The following is a 16,267-nucleotide window of genomic DNA, read 5'->3' on the forward strand; positions in this document are numbered from 1 at the left end:
TGCAGAAAAGGCCTTCGACAAAATTCAATAACGCTTCATACTAAAAACTCTCAATAAATTAGGTATTGATGGGACATATCTCAAAATAATAAGAGCTATCTATGACAAACCCACAGCCAATATCATACTGAATGGGCAAAAACTGGAAGCATTCCCTTTGAAAACTGGCACAAGACAGGGATGCCCTCTCTCACCACTCCTATTCAACATAGTGTTGGAAGTTCTGGCCAGGGCATTTAGGCAGGAGAAGGAAATAAAGGGTATTCAATTAGGAAAAGAGGAAGTCAAATTGTCCCTGTTTGCAGATGACATCATGATTGTATATCTAGAAAACCCCATTGTCTCAGCCCAAAATCTCCTTAAGCTGATAAGCAACTTCAGCAAAGTCTCAGGATACAAAATCAATGTACAAAAATCACAAGCATTCTTATACACCAATAACAGACAAACAGCCAAATCATGAGTGAACTCCCATTCACAATTGCTTCAAAGAGAATAAAATACTTAGGAATCCAAGTTACAAGGGACGTGAAGGACCTCTTCAAGGAGAACTACAAACCACTGCTCAATGAAATAAAAGAGGATACAAAGAAATGGAAGAACATTCCATGCTCATGGGTAGGAAGAATCAATATCGTGAAAATGGCCATACTGCCCAAGGTAATTTATAGATTCAATGCCATCCCCATCAAGCTACCAATGACTTTCTTCACAGAATTGGAAAAAACTACTTTAAAGTTCATATGGAACCAAAAAAGAGCCTGCATCGCCAAGTGAATCCTAAGCCAAAAGAACACAGCTGGAAGCATCACGCTATCTGACTTCAAACTATACTATAAGGCGACAGTAACCAAAACAGCATGGTACTGGTACCAAAACAGATATAGATCAATGGAACAGAACAGAGCCATCAGAAATAATGCCGCATATCTACAACTATCTGATCTTTGACAAACGTGAGAAAAACAAGCAATGGGGAAAGGATTCCCTATTTAATAAATGGTGCTGGGAAAACTGGCTAGCCATATGTAGAAAGCTGAAACTGGATCCCTTCCTTACACCTTATACAAAAATTAATTCAAGATGGATTAAAGACTTAAACATTAGACCAAAAACCATAAAAACCCTAGAAGAAAACCTAGGCATTACCATTCAGGACATAGGCATGGGAAAGGACTTCATGTCTAAAACACCAAAAGCAATGGCAACAAAAGCCAAAATTGACAAATGGGATATAATTGAACTAAAGAGCTTCTGCACAGCAAAAGAAACTACCATCAGAGTGAACAGGCAACCTACAAAATGGGAGAAAATTTTCACAACCTACTCATCTGACAAAGGGCTAATATCCAGAATCTACAATGAACTCAAACAAATTTACAAGAAAAAAACAACCCCATCAAAAAGTGGGTGAAGGACATGAACAGACACTTCTCAAAAGAAGACATTTATGCAGCCAAAAAACACATGAAAAAATGCTCACCATCACTGGCCATCAGACAAATGCAAATCAAAACCACAATGAGATACCATCTTACACCAGTCAGAATGGCAATCATTAAAAAGTCAGGAAACAACAGGTGCTGGAGAGGATGTGGAGAAATAGGAACACTTTTACACTGTTGGTGGGACTGTAAACTAGTTCAAGCATTGTGGAAGTCAGTTTGGCGATTCCTCAGGGATCTAGAACTAGAAATACCATTTGACCCAGCCATCCCATTACTGGGTATATACCCAAAGGAATATAAATCATGCTGCTATAAAGACACATGCACACATATGTTTATTGCAGCACTATTCACAATAGCAAAGACTTGGAGCCAACCCAAATGTCCAACAATGATAGACTGGATTAAGAAAATGTGGCACATATACACCATGGAATACTATGCAGCCATAAAAAATGATGAGTTCATGTCCTTTGTAGGGACATGGATGAAATTGGAAATCATCCTTCTCAGTAAGCTATCGCAAGAACAAAAAACCAAATGCCACATCTTCTCACTCGTAGGTGGGAATTGAACAATGAGAACACATGGACACAGGAAGGGGAACATCACACTCTGGGGACTGTTGTGGGGTTGGGGGAGGGGGGAGGGATAGCTTTAGGAGATATACCTAATGCTAAATGAGTTAATGGGTGCAGCACACCAACATGGCACATGTATACATATGTAACTAACCTGCACATTGTGCACATGTACCCTGAAACTTAAAGTATAATAAAAAAAAAAGAAATGTACTTTTAAATTTCAGACCTTAAAAATATTATGCCACTAACTTCTAAGTTGTGATGTGATTACATGAGTTTGAAATTCGTTGATACTTGCTTTATGATCTGGTATGTGTTGGTTTTAGTGAAATGGCCCATGTGTGTAAGAAAAGAATGTGTTTTGTTAATTGATTCATGTCTTTTACATACTAGTCTGCTTAATTCGTCAGTTTCTAACTCGCCAGTTTCTAAGAGAGGTGTGTTAAAATCTCCCAAGATGATTGGTGGATTTTGAACTTTCCATATAGTTCTGATGATTTTTTTATGTTTCATATGTTTTTTACATTATTTTGTGCATAGAAATTTAGAATTACATCTTTTTTTTAAGGTTCAGATGAGAATTTGTACATTTATGTGCTAAAAGTACAGAACAATAGTTGACATTTTCAGAGTACTTGTTAAGTGAATTTTAATAAAATAGTTGAAACTTATTTGAAAATATTTTCCCTTTGGTCTTTGTGGTAGAAATGACAGACTTTTTCATTGAATGATGAGGACACAGCAGCCATATTATGCCAAGAGGAAAAATATCATGATCATATTGAAAGATCAAGCATGAACTTCCATTGTGAAGTCTTCTGTACCAATGCACCAGAGAATGCCTACCATCCAAAAAAGCAGTCAGCTGATGGAAAAGAAGATTATTAAACCTTTGTTCTGGGATTTACTGTTAAAAAACAAACAAAAAACAACAAAAAAGCGGTGACAGGAAACAGTTAAGGAAATGATTTAACTGAAGGGAAGCAAGATTTTTTTTAAAGCATTGTTCTTAATCCCCATGACTGTCCTTCAGTCACAATTCCAGAATAAAAGAATCTACTTTGTGTATTAATGTTTTATGCTTTTTATGAAACAATCAGGTCTTTTATTTTCCCCCTTCTTGAACCACAGGGGTAACTATCTTTTCACCCAATCCAAGTGCTGGTCATAAATACACAAAAAACTTGTGTTTATCATGCAAACCACTAGCACCAAGAAATTTTATTTGTTGCAATTTGATGTCAAATAACATTACTGGGTAAATAACTTTTTATATACACATACTAAAACACAAATGCAGATTTATGGGTCAGATGACAGTTATTATTTTTCCTGTGCATGTGGTAATTCATTAACATCGCCTCAGAAATATATTAGAATACACATGTGTATATAGAATATACATTCGTACCTACATAAACGTGATATGTATAGTTTTTAACAAATACACTGGCCATTACCCATTACACTTGAAAATACATGTATGAACTACCTCATGAAATGTAAACAGGAGTATAAAGAACCACAAGTTTCTACCGATAATAGACATCTAAAAGTCTTGACTATGGAGAGAGAGTTGTTTTTTAAATAAACATATTTAACCCAAAGTAGAAGTCATTTTTGGAAATCCCTCTATTAGATAACACAATTCTCCTTCATTTGATACTGATTTCTGTTGTACTAACCACAGCCTATTTTTTATATACTCCTAACAGAATAAGACACACAAAAATAAGAGTTAAATATTGGTGTGTTTTAAAACTCTCACATCTTTGAAAGCACTACTTGAACCTACCTACTTTATTTTATTTCTGACTGTGCCCTAAGACACCATGAAGAGAAGACACCAATTTAAAAAGTTCAACAAATAGGAAAATCCTATTGGTATAAAAATTTAAAATATTGGCTTTCTAGCTCAGTAATTTGTCACAGCTTACTGTATTCAAGTGAACATCTATACATCTATTCCTGCTTGCATCTTAGAGTGGGATTTAAAATTTTTCAAAGGATAATCCTTCAATATTGTATTTTGAAGCACGTACATTAAGGTAAATTTCTTTTAAAGCTATCACACTTTCTGTGTGAAAGTTGAAGACGACTTATATGAATAATATTCTGTTATGTAAGGAAGGGGTATTCCAGTTGTACCCGTAAAACTGACAAATCTGTCCTAGTGTTGGGGATTTGCCACTAAGTTTTTTGTTGGGATAGAAATTATACTTTAAAAGGGGGAAAATCCTTTTTTTTTTTTAAATGAACAAGCACCCCTTTTTATTGTTCTCTCTAGAGTCTATGTTTTGAAAGATGTCAAACTCCACTAATTGATATTTAATTCCAGTTTTAAATAATCAGCTGTACAAATGCGTTTTTAAAGTATAATAAGCAACATTTCAAAAACTAAAAAGATTTTAATCTTATTTAATCACGATGATATTGTAGTTAGCTCAGTGACTATAGATTCAGAAATACTAGTTTAACATGGTAATTGTTTTAAGATTTTTTTTACTTTTCCATTTGTTTAGACTTTTTTTCTTTCATGAATGTATTTTTTATTTTAAATTGAGAAATAATGGTATATATTTATGGGGTATATTGTGTTTTTAAAATATATTTGCATCATGAAATGATAAAAATCAAGCTAATTAACATATCTGTCACCTTCCTTACCCTTTTTTATGATGAGAACATTTAAAATCTACTCTTTTTTTTCCCCTCCTCAAGATAGAGTCTCACTCCGTCACCCAGGCTGGAGTGCAGTGGCATGATCTCGGCTCACTGCAACCTCCATCACCCAGGTTCAAGCAATTCTCATGCCTCAGCCTCCCAAGTAGCTGGGATGACAGGCGTGCACCACCATGCCCGGCTAGTTTTTTGTATTTTTAGTAGAGATGGGGTTTCGCCATATTGCCCAGGCTGGTCTAGAACTCCTGGCCTCAAGCAATCCACCCACCCCACCTCAGTCTCCCAAAGTGTTGGGATTACAGGCATGAGCCACCGTGTCTGGCTAAAATCTCTTTTAGCAATTTTGAAATACACAATACATGGTTACTAACTATAGTCAGCATGCTGTGCAATGGATCTTTAAAACCTATTCCATATGTTTTACTGACAACTTTGTACCCTTTGACTGTCTCCCCATTCCTCATCCCCTCCATATCCCCCAATCTGGTAACCTTCATTCTACTCTCTACTTCTATGAGTTTGAGTTGTTTAGATTCTACATATAAGTGAGATCACACAGTTTTTGTCTTTTTGTTCCTGGCTTATTTCACCCAGCATAATGTCCTCCAGATTCAGTCATGTTGTAAATGTTAGAATTTCCTCTTTTTGTTGGATGAATAGTATTCCATTTTACCACATTTTCTTTATTCATTCCTCCTTGATGGGCAATTAGGTTGCTTTCATATCATGGCCATTGTGAATAATGCTGCAATGAACATGCAAGTGCAGATATCGCTTTGACATACTGATTTCAAGTCCTTAGGATATATATCCAGAAGTGGGATTGCTGGATTATATGGTAATTCTATTTGAAATTTTTTGACGAATGTCTGTACTTTTTTCTATAATAGCTATATTTGCATTCTACCAACAGTGTACAAAAGGTGCCTTTTCTCCACATCCTCACCAATACTTATCTTTCATCTTTTTGATAATAGCCATTCTGACAGATGTGAGGTAATGTATCATTATAATTTTAATTTGTATTTCCCTATGATCAGTGATTTTAAGCATTTTTTTCATATATCTATTGGCCATTTGTATGTCTTTTTTGGATAAGTGTCTATCAGGTCCTTTGTCCATTTTTTAATTGGGTAATTTATTTTTCCTGCTATTGAGTTGAGTTTCTAATATATTTTGGATAGAAACTCTGTATCACATATATAATTTGCACATATTTTCTCCTAATCCATGGGCTTTCTCTTCACTCTATTGATTGTTTTCTTTGCTATGATAATTTTTTTTTTAGTTTGAAGTGAAATGGCCTCATTACCTGGGGTGGCATCTGAAGTTCTTGGTCTCATGGCCGAGTAAATCAAGGACGCACACACGCCAAGGGTGAGGTCAGAGCAGAAGCAGACGTTTAATAGACAAAAGAGAACAACGTTTGTTGCAGAGAGCGGTCCCAAAAGGGTTGCCATTCAGCAGTGAAATGCAAGGGTTTTATAAGTGAGTTAGTAGGGAGGCAGTATCTTATCTCATAGGGCACAAAAAACTGGTTAGGACCAGGTATGCTATCTGCATAGAATGTGAATCTCTGGCATCCCCCACCCCAACCTTTTATTATGCTGTGGGTCCTTTGCCTGAGTGACTCCACTTTGCTTTCCTACTGTGCACGTGCTAAAAAAAAGGGGGAGGTGGAGCCCCCATGGTGGACATGCGTGGCCCCAGGTACCCCTTTCTACCAGTGCAGTTGCAGACATTCCCCGCATGCAAGCTTCCAGCTTCCTTATCACTGTTTGCAGCCCGATCTTCCAGGCTGCTCTTTGTTAGAAAAAAAGTGATTTCTTTGGCTGGTTTTTGTTAGAAGGGAAGTTCTGCCAAGAACTTTTTGCCTTAACTATCTGCCTAGCTAGTCTCTTTTTATCTCCTCTCTCATAAGTAATCACATTTGTCTTTTTTCTTTTGTTGCTTGTGCTTCGGAGTTCTTATCCAAAAAATCATTGCCCATACCAATGTCATAGAGCTTTTCTCTGTTTTATTCTACTAGTTTTACAGTCTCAGGTCTTATGTTTAAGTTTTTAATCCATTTCAAGTTGATTTTTCTACATAGTGTGAGATGAAGGTCTTATTTCATTCTTTTGCATGTGGATGTCCAGTTTTTCCAACACCATTTACTGAAAGACTCTCCATTGGGTGTTCTTGACACCTTTGTCAAAAATCAATTGACCATATAGATATGTGGGTTTATTTCTGGGCTCTCTATTCTTTTCCACTGCTTGTTGTGTCTGTTTTGATGCCAGTACCATGCTATTTTGATTACTAAAGCTTAGTAATATATTTTGAAATCAGATATTGTGATTCCTCCAGCATTGTTCTTTTTAAACAATATTGCTTTGGCTATCTGGAGTCTTCTGTGGTTCCATACCGATTTTAGAATTTCTTTTTCTATTTCTGTGGAAAATGTCATTAGACTTTTGATAGGGATTGCATTGAATCTGTAGATTGTTTTGGATAGTTTTGGACATTTTAACAATATTCTTCCAATCCATGAACACAGGATATCTTTCCATTTATTTATGTCTTCTTCAATTTCATTTCTCAATGTTTTATTTATAGTTTTTGGCATGTAGATCTTTTACCTCTCTGGTTGATTTATCTTTCAGTATTTTTTGGTGCTATTGTACATGGAGTTGTTTCTTAATTTCTCCCTTGAATAATTTGTAGTTAGGTTATAGAAATGCTGCTGGTTTTGTATCCTGCAACTTTACTGAATTCCTTTATCAGTTTTAACAGCTTTTTTGGAAGAGGCTTTAGGGCTTTCTATGTATAACATCACATCATCAGCAACAGAGACAATTTCAGTTCTTCCTTTCCTTTAACTATTTTCAAAATAATGTGATTCCCTGGCCTTCTCTAACAGTGACCTGATTTCTTGTTTTTGTTTTATTATTTTGAACTCACAGATTTAAATCTGTTTGAAGAGGTTCAACCTTTTCCAGTTACTATTCTTGCTGATGTTCCTATTTTTGGCTGGTGGCACTGTTGTCAGGTTGGTTCTAGAGGTCTTTGGACATAGCCTCAAAGCTGTATTAGCTTCCTTATTTTCTGTATGGCCAGATGTTCCAGGACCATCCTGTGTATTTCATGTACCAGACCTGGAATAAGCCAACTCAGGAGGGAGCCCTGGGTTTCTTTTAATATGAAATAGTAGTTAGAAACCAAGATCTGGGCGCTAGGACTGCATATTACTACTGTGTTGTCCATTGCTATCAATGGACAGAACTAAGAAAAATGTGTTGTTGTGTTTTTTTTTTGAGATGGAGTTTCGCTTTTGTTGCCCAGGCTGGAGTGCAATGGACCAATCTTGGCTCACCACAACCTCCACCTCCCGGGTTCCAGCGATTCTCCTGCCTCACCTTCCCGAGTAGCTGGGATTACAGGCATGCACCACCATGCCCGGCTAATTTTGTAGTTTTAGTAGAGAAGGGGTTTCTCTGTATTGGTCAGGCTGGTCTCAAATTCCCAACCTCAGGTAATCTGCTCGCCTTGGCCTCCCAAAATGCTGGGATTACAGGTGTGAGCCATCACGCCTGGCATTTTTTTTTTTTTTTTTTTTGGGAGACAAGAGTATCCCTCTTGTTGCCCAGGCTGGAGTACAATGGCACAATCTCGGCTCACTGCATCCTCCGCCTCCCCGGTTCAAGCGATTCTCCTGCCTCAGCCTCCTGAGTAGCTGGGATTACAGGCATGTGCCACCATGCCCGGCTAATATTTTGTATTTTTAGTAGAGACAGGGTTTCACCATGTTGGCCAGGCTGGTCTCGAACTCCTGACCTCAGGTGATCCGCCTGCCTTGGCCCCTCAAAGTGCTGGGATTACAGGTGTGAGTCACTGCGCCTGGCCCAAAAAATGTGTGTGTGTTTTTTCCTTTTAACTCACTTGCTGTATCATTTTATATATGTAACATATATTTGTATGGTTGTCATATTAACAATACCAATATTATCACTAATAGTATGTGTATTAGGATTCTCCAGAGAGAACTAATAACAATAGATAGACACATGAGAAGGGATTTATTAGGGGAATTGGCTTATGCAATTATAGAAGCTGAGAAGTCTCACAATAGGCCATCTCCAAGCTGGAGAACTAGGAAGGTGGGTAGTCTGGCCTGGTCCAAGTCTGAAAGCCTCAGAACCAGGAAAGCTGATGGTATAACTCTCAGTGCAAGGGTGAAAGCCCTAGAATCCACGGGGCTTCTGCAAGTCTTAGAGTCCAAAGCTAGAGAACCTGGAGGTCTGATGACCAATGAATGACAGAAGATGGATGTGCCAGCTCCAGAAGAGAGAATGAATTCATCTTTCCTCTACCTTTTTGTTTTAAGTCCTCAGCTGGTTGGATGGTTCCTGTCTACACAGAGGGTGCATTTTCTTTAAAAGCCCACTAATTCAAATGTCAATCTCTTCCAGAAACACCCTCACAGATACACCCAGAAATAATGTTATAACAGCTATCTGCATATTCCTTAATCTAGTCAAGTAGACACCTAAAATTAATCATCACAATTTGCTTACTGAAAATGTTTTCTGGGAGATGGGGAGGGGATATCTTTTTTAAACATCGAGTATATACCACTAGAAATATTTTTAAATCACTTGAAATATTCACTCTCCATCTGGCCATCCTACCAATTTAATACACGGGTTTATCTGTTCGATTTTGGTTTTGAGTTTTTAAAAAAGTTGACCACTTTTTTTAACAATTTTATTTAATATATGACCTTTACATTGTTCAAGAGGATAAAACAAGTTATATGCAGAAAAGTTTCACTTTTATCACTGCCTCACCTCCACCTATTTCTTCCTTTCTTCTATATATAACATTAAAAACTTTTTCTTGGTTTATACTACCATTGTTTTTTTAACATAATAATAAATACATTTACAGCTCCCCTCCCTTTACTGAATACTACATATGCTTTCCTCCAATGCACTTTTCTCATTTAACTCTATTCTGTAGCTCATTCCATAGCAGGATGCAGAGCTCTTCATTTCTTACCACATCTGCACAGTACTCCATTGTGTGAACCTAGCATTATTTATTCAATCAATCCTCTACTGATGGACAATTAAATTGTTTTCAGCCTTTGCTACTGCAAATAGTATGACAGTGAAAATCACTGTAAACTGTTAGGTCCATAAACATGCAGTTTTGCTAGAAACTGTCCAATTTCCATCCGCAAGGGTCATACTATCTTCTATTCAGAACAGCAACATGTAAGAATACCTACCACATCCCAGCCTTGGAAACATAGTATGTTGTTCAGGTCACTTTTTAAAGCAGTTTTATTTTCATATAATTTCTATATACCACTGTAATTTTTATATACCATAAAATTCACCCATTTTATGTGTACATTTTTCTTTGTAAATTTACCCACTTGTGCAGTTGTGCATTACAACAATCCAGTTTTAGAACACTTCCATTAAATCCTCAGTAAATTCTGCTGTGAGCACTTTTAACCAAATACTTGATGTAGACTTATGTGGGGGGGGTTAACACAGATGGCATAAAATCTGGTCTCAAAAAACATGTAATAACAAACATGGTTAAGTGTTCTTAAAGATTTTTTTCCTCTATTTTTTCTTTTTTTAAGATATTAACATGATAGGTTTCTCTCTCTTTTTTACTCTGTCTCTCTTACTGTTCATTTAGATCTCAAGATGATAAGTAAATTTCTCCTCTCTTTGTGTCTCTCTCTCTGGAGCACTGTGATGATTGGTTTTATGTGTAAATTTGGCTAGGCTATCGTACCCAGTTTCCAATTAAACATGAATCTAAATGTTGCTGTGAAAGTATTCTGTAGTTGGGTAAGCATCTATAGTCAGATAAGTCTAATTAAAGGAGGTATCTTTGATAATCTGGGTAGGTGTCATCCAATCAGTTGAAAGGCCTTAATAATAAAACTGAGGTTTCCCTGAGGAAGAAAAAAAAATGTTGCCTTTGGACTGTAGCTTCAGCTTCTGCCAGAGAATTCTCAGCCTGCTGGCCTGCCCTACAGGTTTCTGATTTGCCAGCCCCCGCAATCAGGTAAGCTAATTCCTATAATCTATCTGTCTGTCTATATCTATCTATCTATCTATCATCTTTCTATCTTTTACATATACATACATATGTACATGTAAGTATACACACTTTCAATTATCTTAAAAATATGCTACTCCTTAAAAGTCTTTTTACACCTTCAAGATTCCTGAAATTTCTAAATATTAATTGAACAGCTCAAAGAGAATATTTATAAGGATGAATATGATATATATTCTACCAGAGAAATAGGACATTATATCTCCTATTGTTCCATTTGTCTGGTAGAACTCTGATATGTGCACCCCATCACTACCAAACTCCAGTTCAACCATATGGATAGTGTAACCTTTCTGGGATTCTGCCTTTGTGTTGATGTTCTCTCAGCCTTTACAGGTCTCATGTTTTTGACTATTCTCTCCAGCATATAACCACTTAGGATAACTGGATATGCCCATGGCAAATAGCAGCATCAGATATGCTTATTAACACTCTAGATTTTTACTTTGTTATCTATGACTATCTATGACAAGGATCTTCCTTCTTTTCCCAACAGTTTAACCAAGTATTTTAAAAGATGTTTAAAAAAATATTTTGTCCAGATTATTTAGTCCAATACTAGAAGACTTTCTCTGGACATCTCATCTTCTATGTAACCAGAAATGGAAATCATCATATTCATTCTTATAGATATTCTGAGTATCTCAATATTTAGAATATTCCAGGAATCCTCAAGGTATAAAAAGACTTTTAAAGAGTAGTATAATTTTAAGATAATTGATTTCCAGTTATTTTAACCCCATATATACTCCCTCCTACAATGTATATGCCCAAGAATGTGGTCTGACGGCTCTCCTTTCTCACCTCTCCTCATAACCAACCTTACACTATTGTGCAAAAAGAGAGCACTTCACTCTCATTCTGAACCTTACTCATGCTGTGCTTTGTGATACAAAAACCTTCTGGATGACAAAGAATAATTTAAGAATTAATAGCTCCAGAGAGGGAGTTCCATGAGAGCAAAACAAAGGGAGTCACTGTGCAAAATGTGAAAGCAGCCAGTGCCACAGTGGGTCTCATGAAGACAGAGCATAGACAGGTGGTTACCAGAGGCCAGAGAGAGTGGTGGAGAGAGGGCAATGAAGATAAGTTGATTAACAGGTACAAACATATGGTTTGGTAGAAGAAGTAAGATCTAGTGCTAGATAGATCAGTAGGGTGACTATAGTTTACAGTGATCTATTGTATATTTCAAAATAGCTAGAAGAGAATCATTCAAATGGTTCTAGCATAAAGACAAATATTTAAGGTGACAGATAAGTACACTGATTTTATCTTTACACCTTATAAGAATATATCAAATTATCTCATGTACCCTGAATTTATGTACATCTATTGTGTATAAATCTACAAATTAAAAAAATAATAAAGCAGCAGTGCCTTGGTTCATCCAAGACACAGACTCATAACAATGCTTCATGCTTTCTCTATCTAAGAGTTAGGATTCAAAAATGAGATTATTGTCACAGGAATATATATTAACATTTTCATTTTCAAATCAAAGTAAGCCTTTTTCTAACAGAAAGTATAGTTACGTGCCACATAATGACATTTTGGTGTAAGATGAATGAACCACATATACAACAGTGGTCCCCAAGGTTATAGGGAGCATACATAGAAGTCTGATATATGGCACTTGGTATTGGCACTGCAGATCAAGTAGGGGACATGACTGATAATTCAGTAATGGTGCTGGGACGTTTGGTTTTCCATATGAAAAATACATATAAATAAAAATACATATACTATCTAGGTTTATGTAAGTATACTCTGTCATGTTTGTACAATGATAAAATCACCTAACAATGCATTTCTCAGAATGTATCCCCATCATTAAATGATCTGTGACTGTATAAGTTTGATTTGGCTCATTAGTTTGACAATAAGAACTGGCTTTGTACCTCAAAATGGACAGGCAGACATCCTCCACAAACTGATTGAGCTAATTATGTGGCTTCAAGGTTATGATGGAAAATGCACTTAAAGCACATGAACTATACAATATGCCAGAAGTTATATCTTTTATAATACTTACATTTATGGTTAAAAAATAACAAATGTGAAGTTAAACTTGTGCAGGGATGAGAGATGTAATTTTAAAAAGTTATTTTAGGGCTTAAGCAAGTTTGACGATCATTAATGTATACCATTTTTTTTCTCTAACATTTTTGTCATTTTCAAAATTGCTGTTACAATTACTGTTTTAGTACTTTACCATTTTAGGAATAGGTTTTAGAATTAATAATTCAACCTATTTCACCTAGTTACAAACTATAAAAAGAATAATCAGAGGTACTACCCAGCTGCTAAATACAGTGAAATTTTGGTTGAAAATTAGTTTTGATTTTAATGAGCCCTTAATGATTAGTTCAACCTCATTTTAATGACATATACAATGTGCTCATTTTAGCATTATATGTAGTGGCCAGAAACTGTGCCAAATATCAAAATAAATTGTGGTATGTTTATACAACAGAATACAGCAATGACAATGGATGAACTAATGGTACACACAATTTGTGGATTAACCTTATAACTAATGTCAGGTAAATAATCCACACACACAAGTGCATAATGTATAAATCCATTTATATAAAGTTCAAAAACAGGCAAAATGAATCAAAGGTGATGAAACTCAGAAAAACTGCTATGTTTGGGAGGTAATGGCTGAGAAAAGGCAGGAATGAGGCTGTGAAGTGTTGCCAATATTCTACATCTTCACTTTGGCAGTGGTTACACAGGTGTTCACGACATAAATATCTATCAGACTGTATACACTTTTGTGCACTTTTTGAATGCATGGTATACTTCAGTAAAAGTTTACTAAAAAATAAAAATAAAAAAGACATTGTGCTTCTTGTTACCAAAATAAAACCATGGCAGATATTTTGGTAAATATTCTATTTTTCCCATCTTCTACTGTTGCTGATGACAGGGATGGTATTCAGGTGAACACTTTGTCACTTAGAATATCATTTAGCTTTAGCCTGTGCAGCCAATGCAGCTTCTTCACGCCACTTAGCTTTCTTTGCCAAGTTCCAACTTGTTAAGGATTCATGTCGTTCTACAGCCTGTGGGGGGGAAGAAATATATATATATATATAGATACATGTATATATATATATATACATATATGTATATATATCTCACTGTGACTCTCTGGAAACTGGAAAAATTTGTATTTGAGATAGAAATACACAGGAGGGAATAGAATTAGAAGTTCTAACATATGTTAATAATGGGAAGAGAGAACAGACTGAATGGGTAAAGAGGCCATATTTGAAGTTATGACAGCATAGACTTTTTCAGAAGTGAGGAAAGCTATAAGTCCTCAAACTGAGAGACATACAAAGTCCTTAGTAAAATAAATAAGCATTTAATATATATTGATGGATACCTAGTGTGCATCTCACATTTAATATAGCCAAAATAGAGAGTTGACATATTTTGTTCCCCCTGCCTACCAGTCTTTCCCTAGCCATACACATCTCACTAAATGGCAGCATCATCCACCTACTTCCTCAAGTCAAAAAAACCCAGGCCTTTTCACTTCTTTATTCCATTTTCTTTTCTGCTTCCACAATGAATTCACCACAAAGTTCTATCCTTTTTACTTCCCCAAATTTACCTGAACTTGCTAACCTTTTCTGCATCTCCATCTGCCACAATTTCTTTAAGGTACATGCATTGTTATTAAAAATGAAAAATGAATTGGAGACAGGCAAGAGGGACAGTGGTGGGACCATTTAGAAGATATTGCAATGAACCAGGCAATAGATGTATATTGGTATCTCAGGAGAGATACTGAGGAGTGCTCCAATTTGGCTGTATTTTGAAAGTGGAGCCAATGGGGTTGCTGATGACTTATCCATGAGCAGCTAGAAAGATAGAGTTGACATCAACTGAGAGGAGGAAAACAGTACAGAAAAGGGTGGCTCAGGGTTGTCTGGGGGAAGATCTAGAGTTCAACTTTTGACACGTTAAGTTTGAGATTCCATTAGACATCCAAAGGGAAATGTTAAGTAAGCAACTGACTATATGAATTTGAAGTGCAGAAGGAAGACATTAGCTGAAATATAAATTTGAGAGTCCTTGGAATATAGAAGGTATTTAAATCCAGAAGACTTGGTAAGATCCCCAAGGGAGTGAGTGTAGCTAGAGAACGGAAAGACTAAAGACTGATCCATGGGGAGATTCCACTGTTATGAGGTCCAGGAGAATAGGAGAAACTGGCAGAGTAAACTTGGAAGACGTGGCCAACAGACAACCTACGTGAGTGTGGTACCACGGAAACCAAGCGAAGAAACCGTTTCATAAAAGATAAACGATTTTCATTCCCAATGCTCTCACTTCAGAGCTTCTGAGGATTTTTATGGAAGGACAATGGCTAGTTTGCATTCTCCAACAAAGGGTAAGTGAAAAATGCCACATTGGCCTATTCCAGTGTTTTTCATATATCCATTTATAACTAACTATTTCCCTATGTGCCAAAAATATTCTTTTCTTGGTTGAAGAATGGAGAGACTGGCTACTATGTGCCAGAATTTCTGTAGAGGAGTGGCTTTGAAGTGCAGGGAGACCAAATTCCTTTATAATCCAGATATTCTCAACCTAGACATAGTTTTAGCAGCTCCAGTAGATTGAACTCAGATTGAGCAGAATCTGAGGGAGGGAAGATACTGATTCAGCACTGATTCGGCAGAAGAAAATATTTGCTAATCAAGCAGAATTGTCAACTGCTTCCCCAAAATGTAATGAGATTTATCAGCACCCAAGCATTGAAACGTTGTGTCAAACTGAGTCTAAATAAAGAGTCTTCAAAGTAGGATAAGAACTACGATGTCCACTGAGGTCAAGAAAGCAATAGGAACACATTTCATCTTTTTTTAAAAAGAAAAATTGCTAACATTTAATAGAAGAGTTGAGGAATAGAGAATCCTCCTCTATGTCAGGAGTTGGAGATATCTTGAGGAACCTGTGACAGTTCTATAATACAGAAGAATATAAAGGCACATCTCATTTTATTGTGCTTTGCTTTATTGTGACTTTCTTTCTTCTTCTTCTTTTTTTTTGTTTTTTTCAAATTGAAGGTTTGTGGCAATCTTGCATGGAACAAGTCTATAGGCTCCATTTTTCCAACAGCATGTGCTCACTTCGTGTCTCTGTCACATTTTGCTAATTTTTGCAATATTTCAAACTTTTTCATTTTCATAACATCTGTTATGGTAATCTGTAATCAGTGATTGCTGTTGTTACTATTGTACTTATTTTAGGGTGCCATAAGTATGCCCATATAAGACAGCTAACTTAATTGATAAACATTGTATGTATTCTCCACTCCATCCACTGGCCAGTCTCCCATTTCTCTCCCTCTCCTTGGGCCTCCCTATTCCTTGAGATGCAACAATATTGAAATTAGGCCAATTA

The 16,267-nt window shown here is 36.3% G+C and overlaps 2 protein-coding genes across 6 annotated transcripts in view; one reads left to right on the top strand and one right to left on the bottom strand.

Moving 5' to 3' along the window:
• Window positions 1–3,098, top strand: part of KPNA5 (karyopherin subunit alpha 5) — a 64,141-nt gene extending 61,043 nt beyond the window's left edge. For both annotated transcript variants that reach the window (XM_034962746.4, XM_034962748.3), the window contains one exon: window positions 2,738–3,098. The gene's annotated coding sequence lies outside the window, so the exon portion shown is untranslated. The remainder of the gene's footprint in view (window positions 1–2,737) is intronic.
• The window catches only part of FAM162B (family with sequence similarity 162 member B), a 39,269-nt gene that overhangs the window by 12,088 nt on the left and 10,914 nt on the right, over window positions 1–16,267 (bottom strand). For 2 of the 4 annotated variants that reach the window (XM_003827576.6, XM_008952915.5), the window contains exon 4: window positions 13,413–13,911. The exons of the other annotated variants lie outside the window; for them this stretch is intronic. In XM_003827576.6, the coding sequence (XP_003827624.1) occupies window positions 13,813–13,911 (99 nt within the window). In that variant the 3' untranslated portion in view covers window positions 13,413–13,812. Of the gene's footprint in view, window positions 1–13,412; window positions 13,912–16,267 lie in introns of those variants that run through there. 4 annotated transcript variants of the gene reach the window in all.

This window comes from Pan paniscus, chromosome 5, assembly GCF_029289425.2.
Source record: "Pan paniscus chromosome 5, NHGRI_mPanPan1-v2.0_pri, whole genome shotgun sequence".
In the NCBI taxonomy this organism is placed as follows: domain Eukaryota; kingdom Metazoa; phylum Chordata; class Mammalia; order Primates; family Hominidae; genus Pan; species Pan paniscus.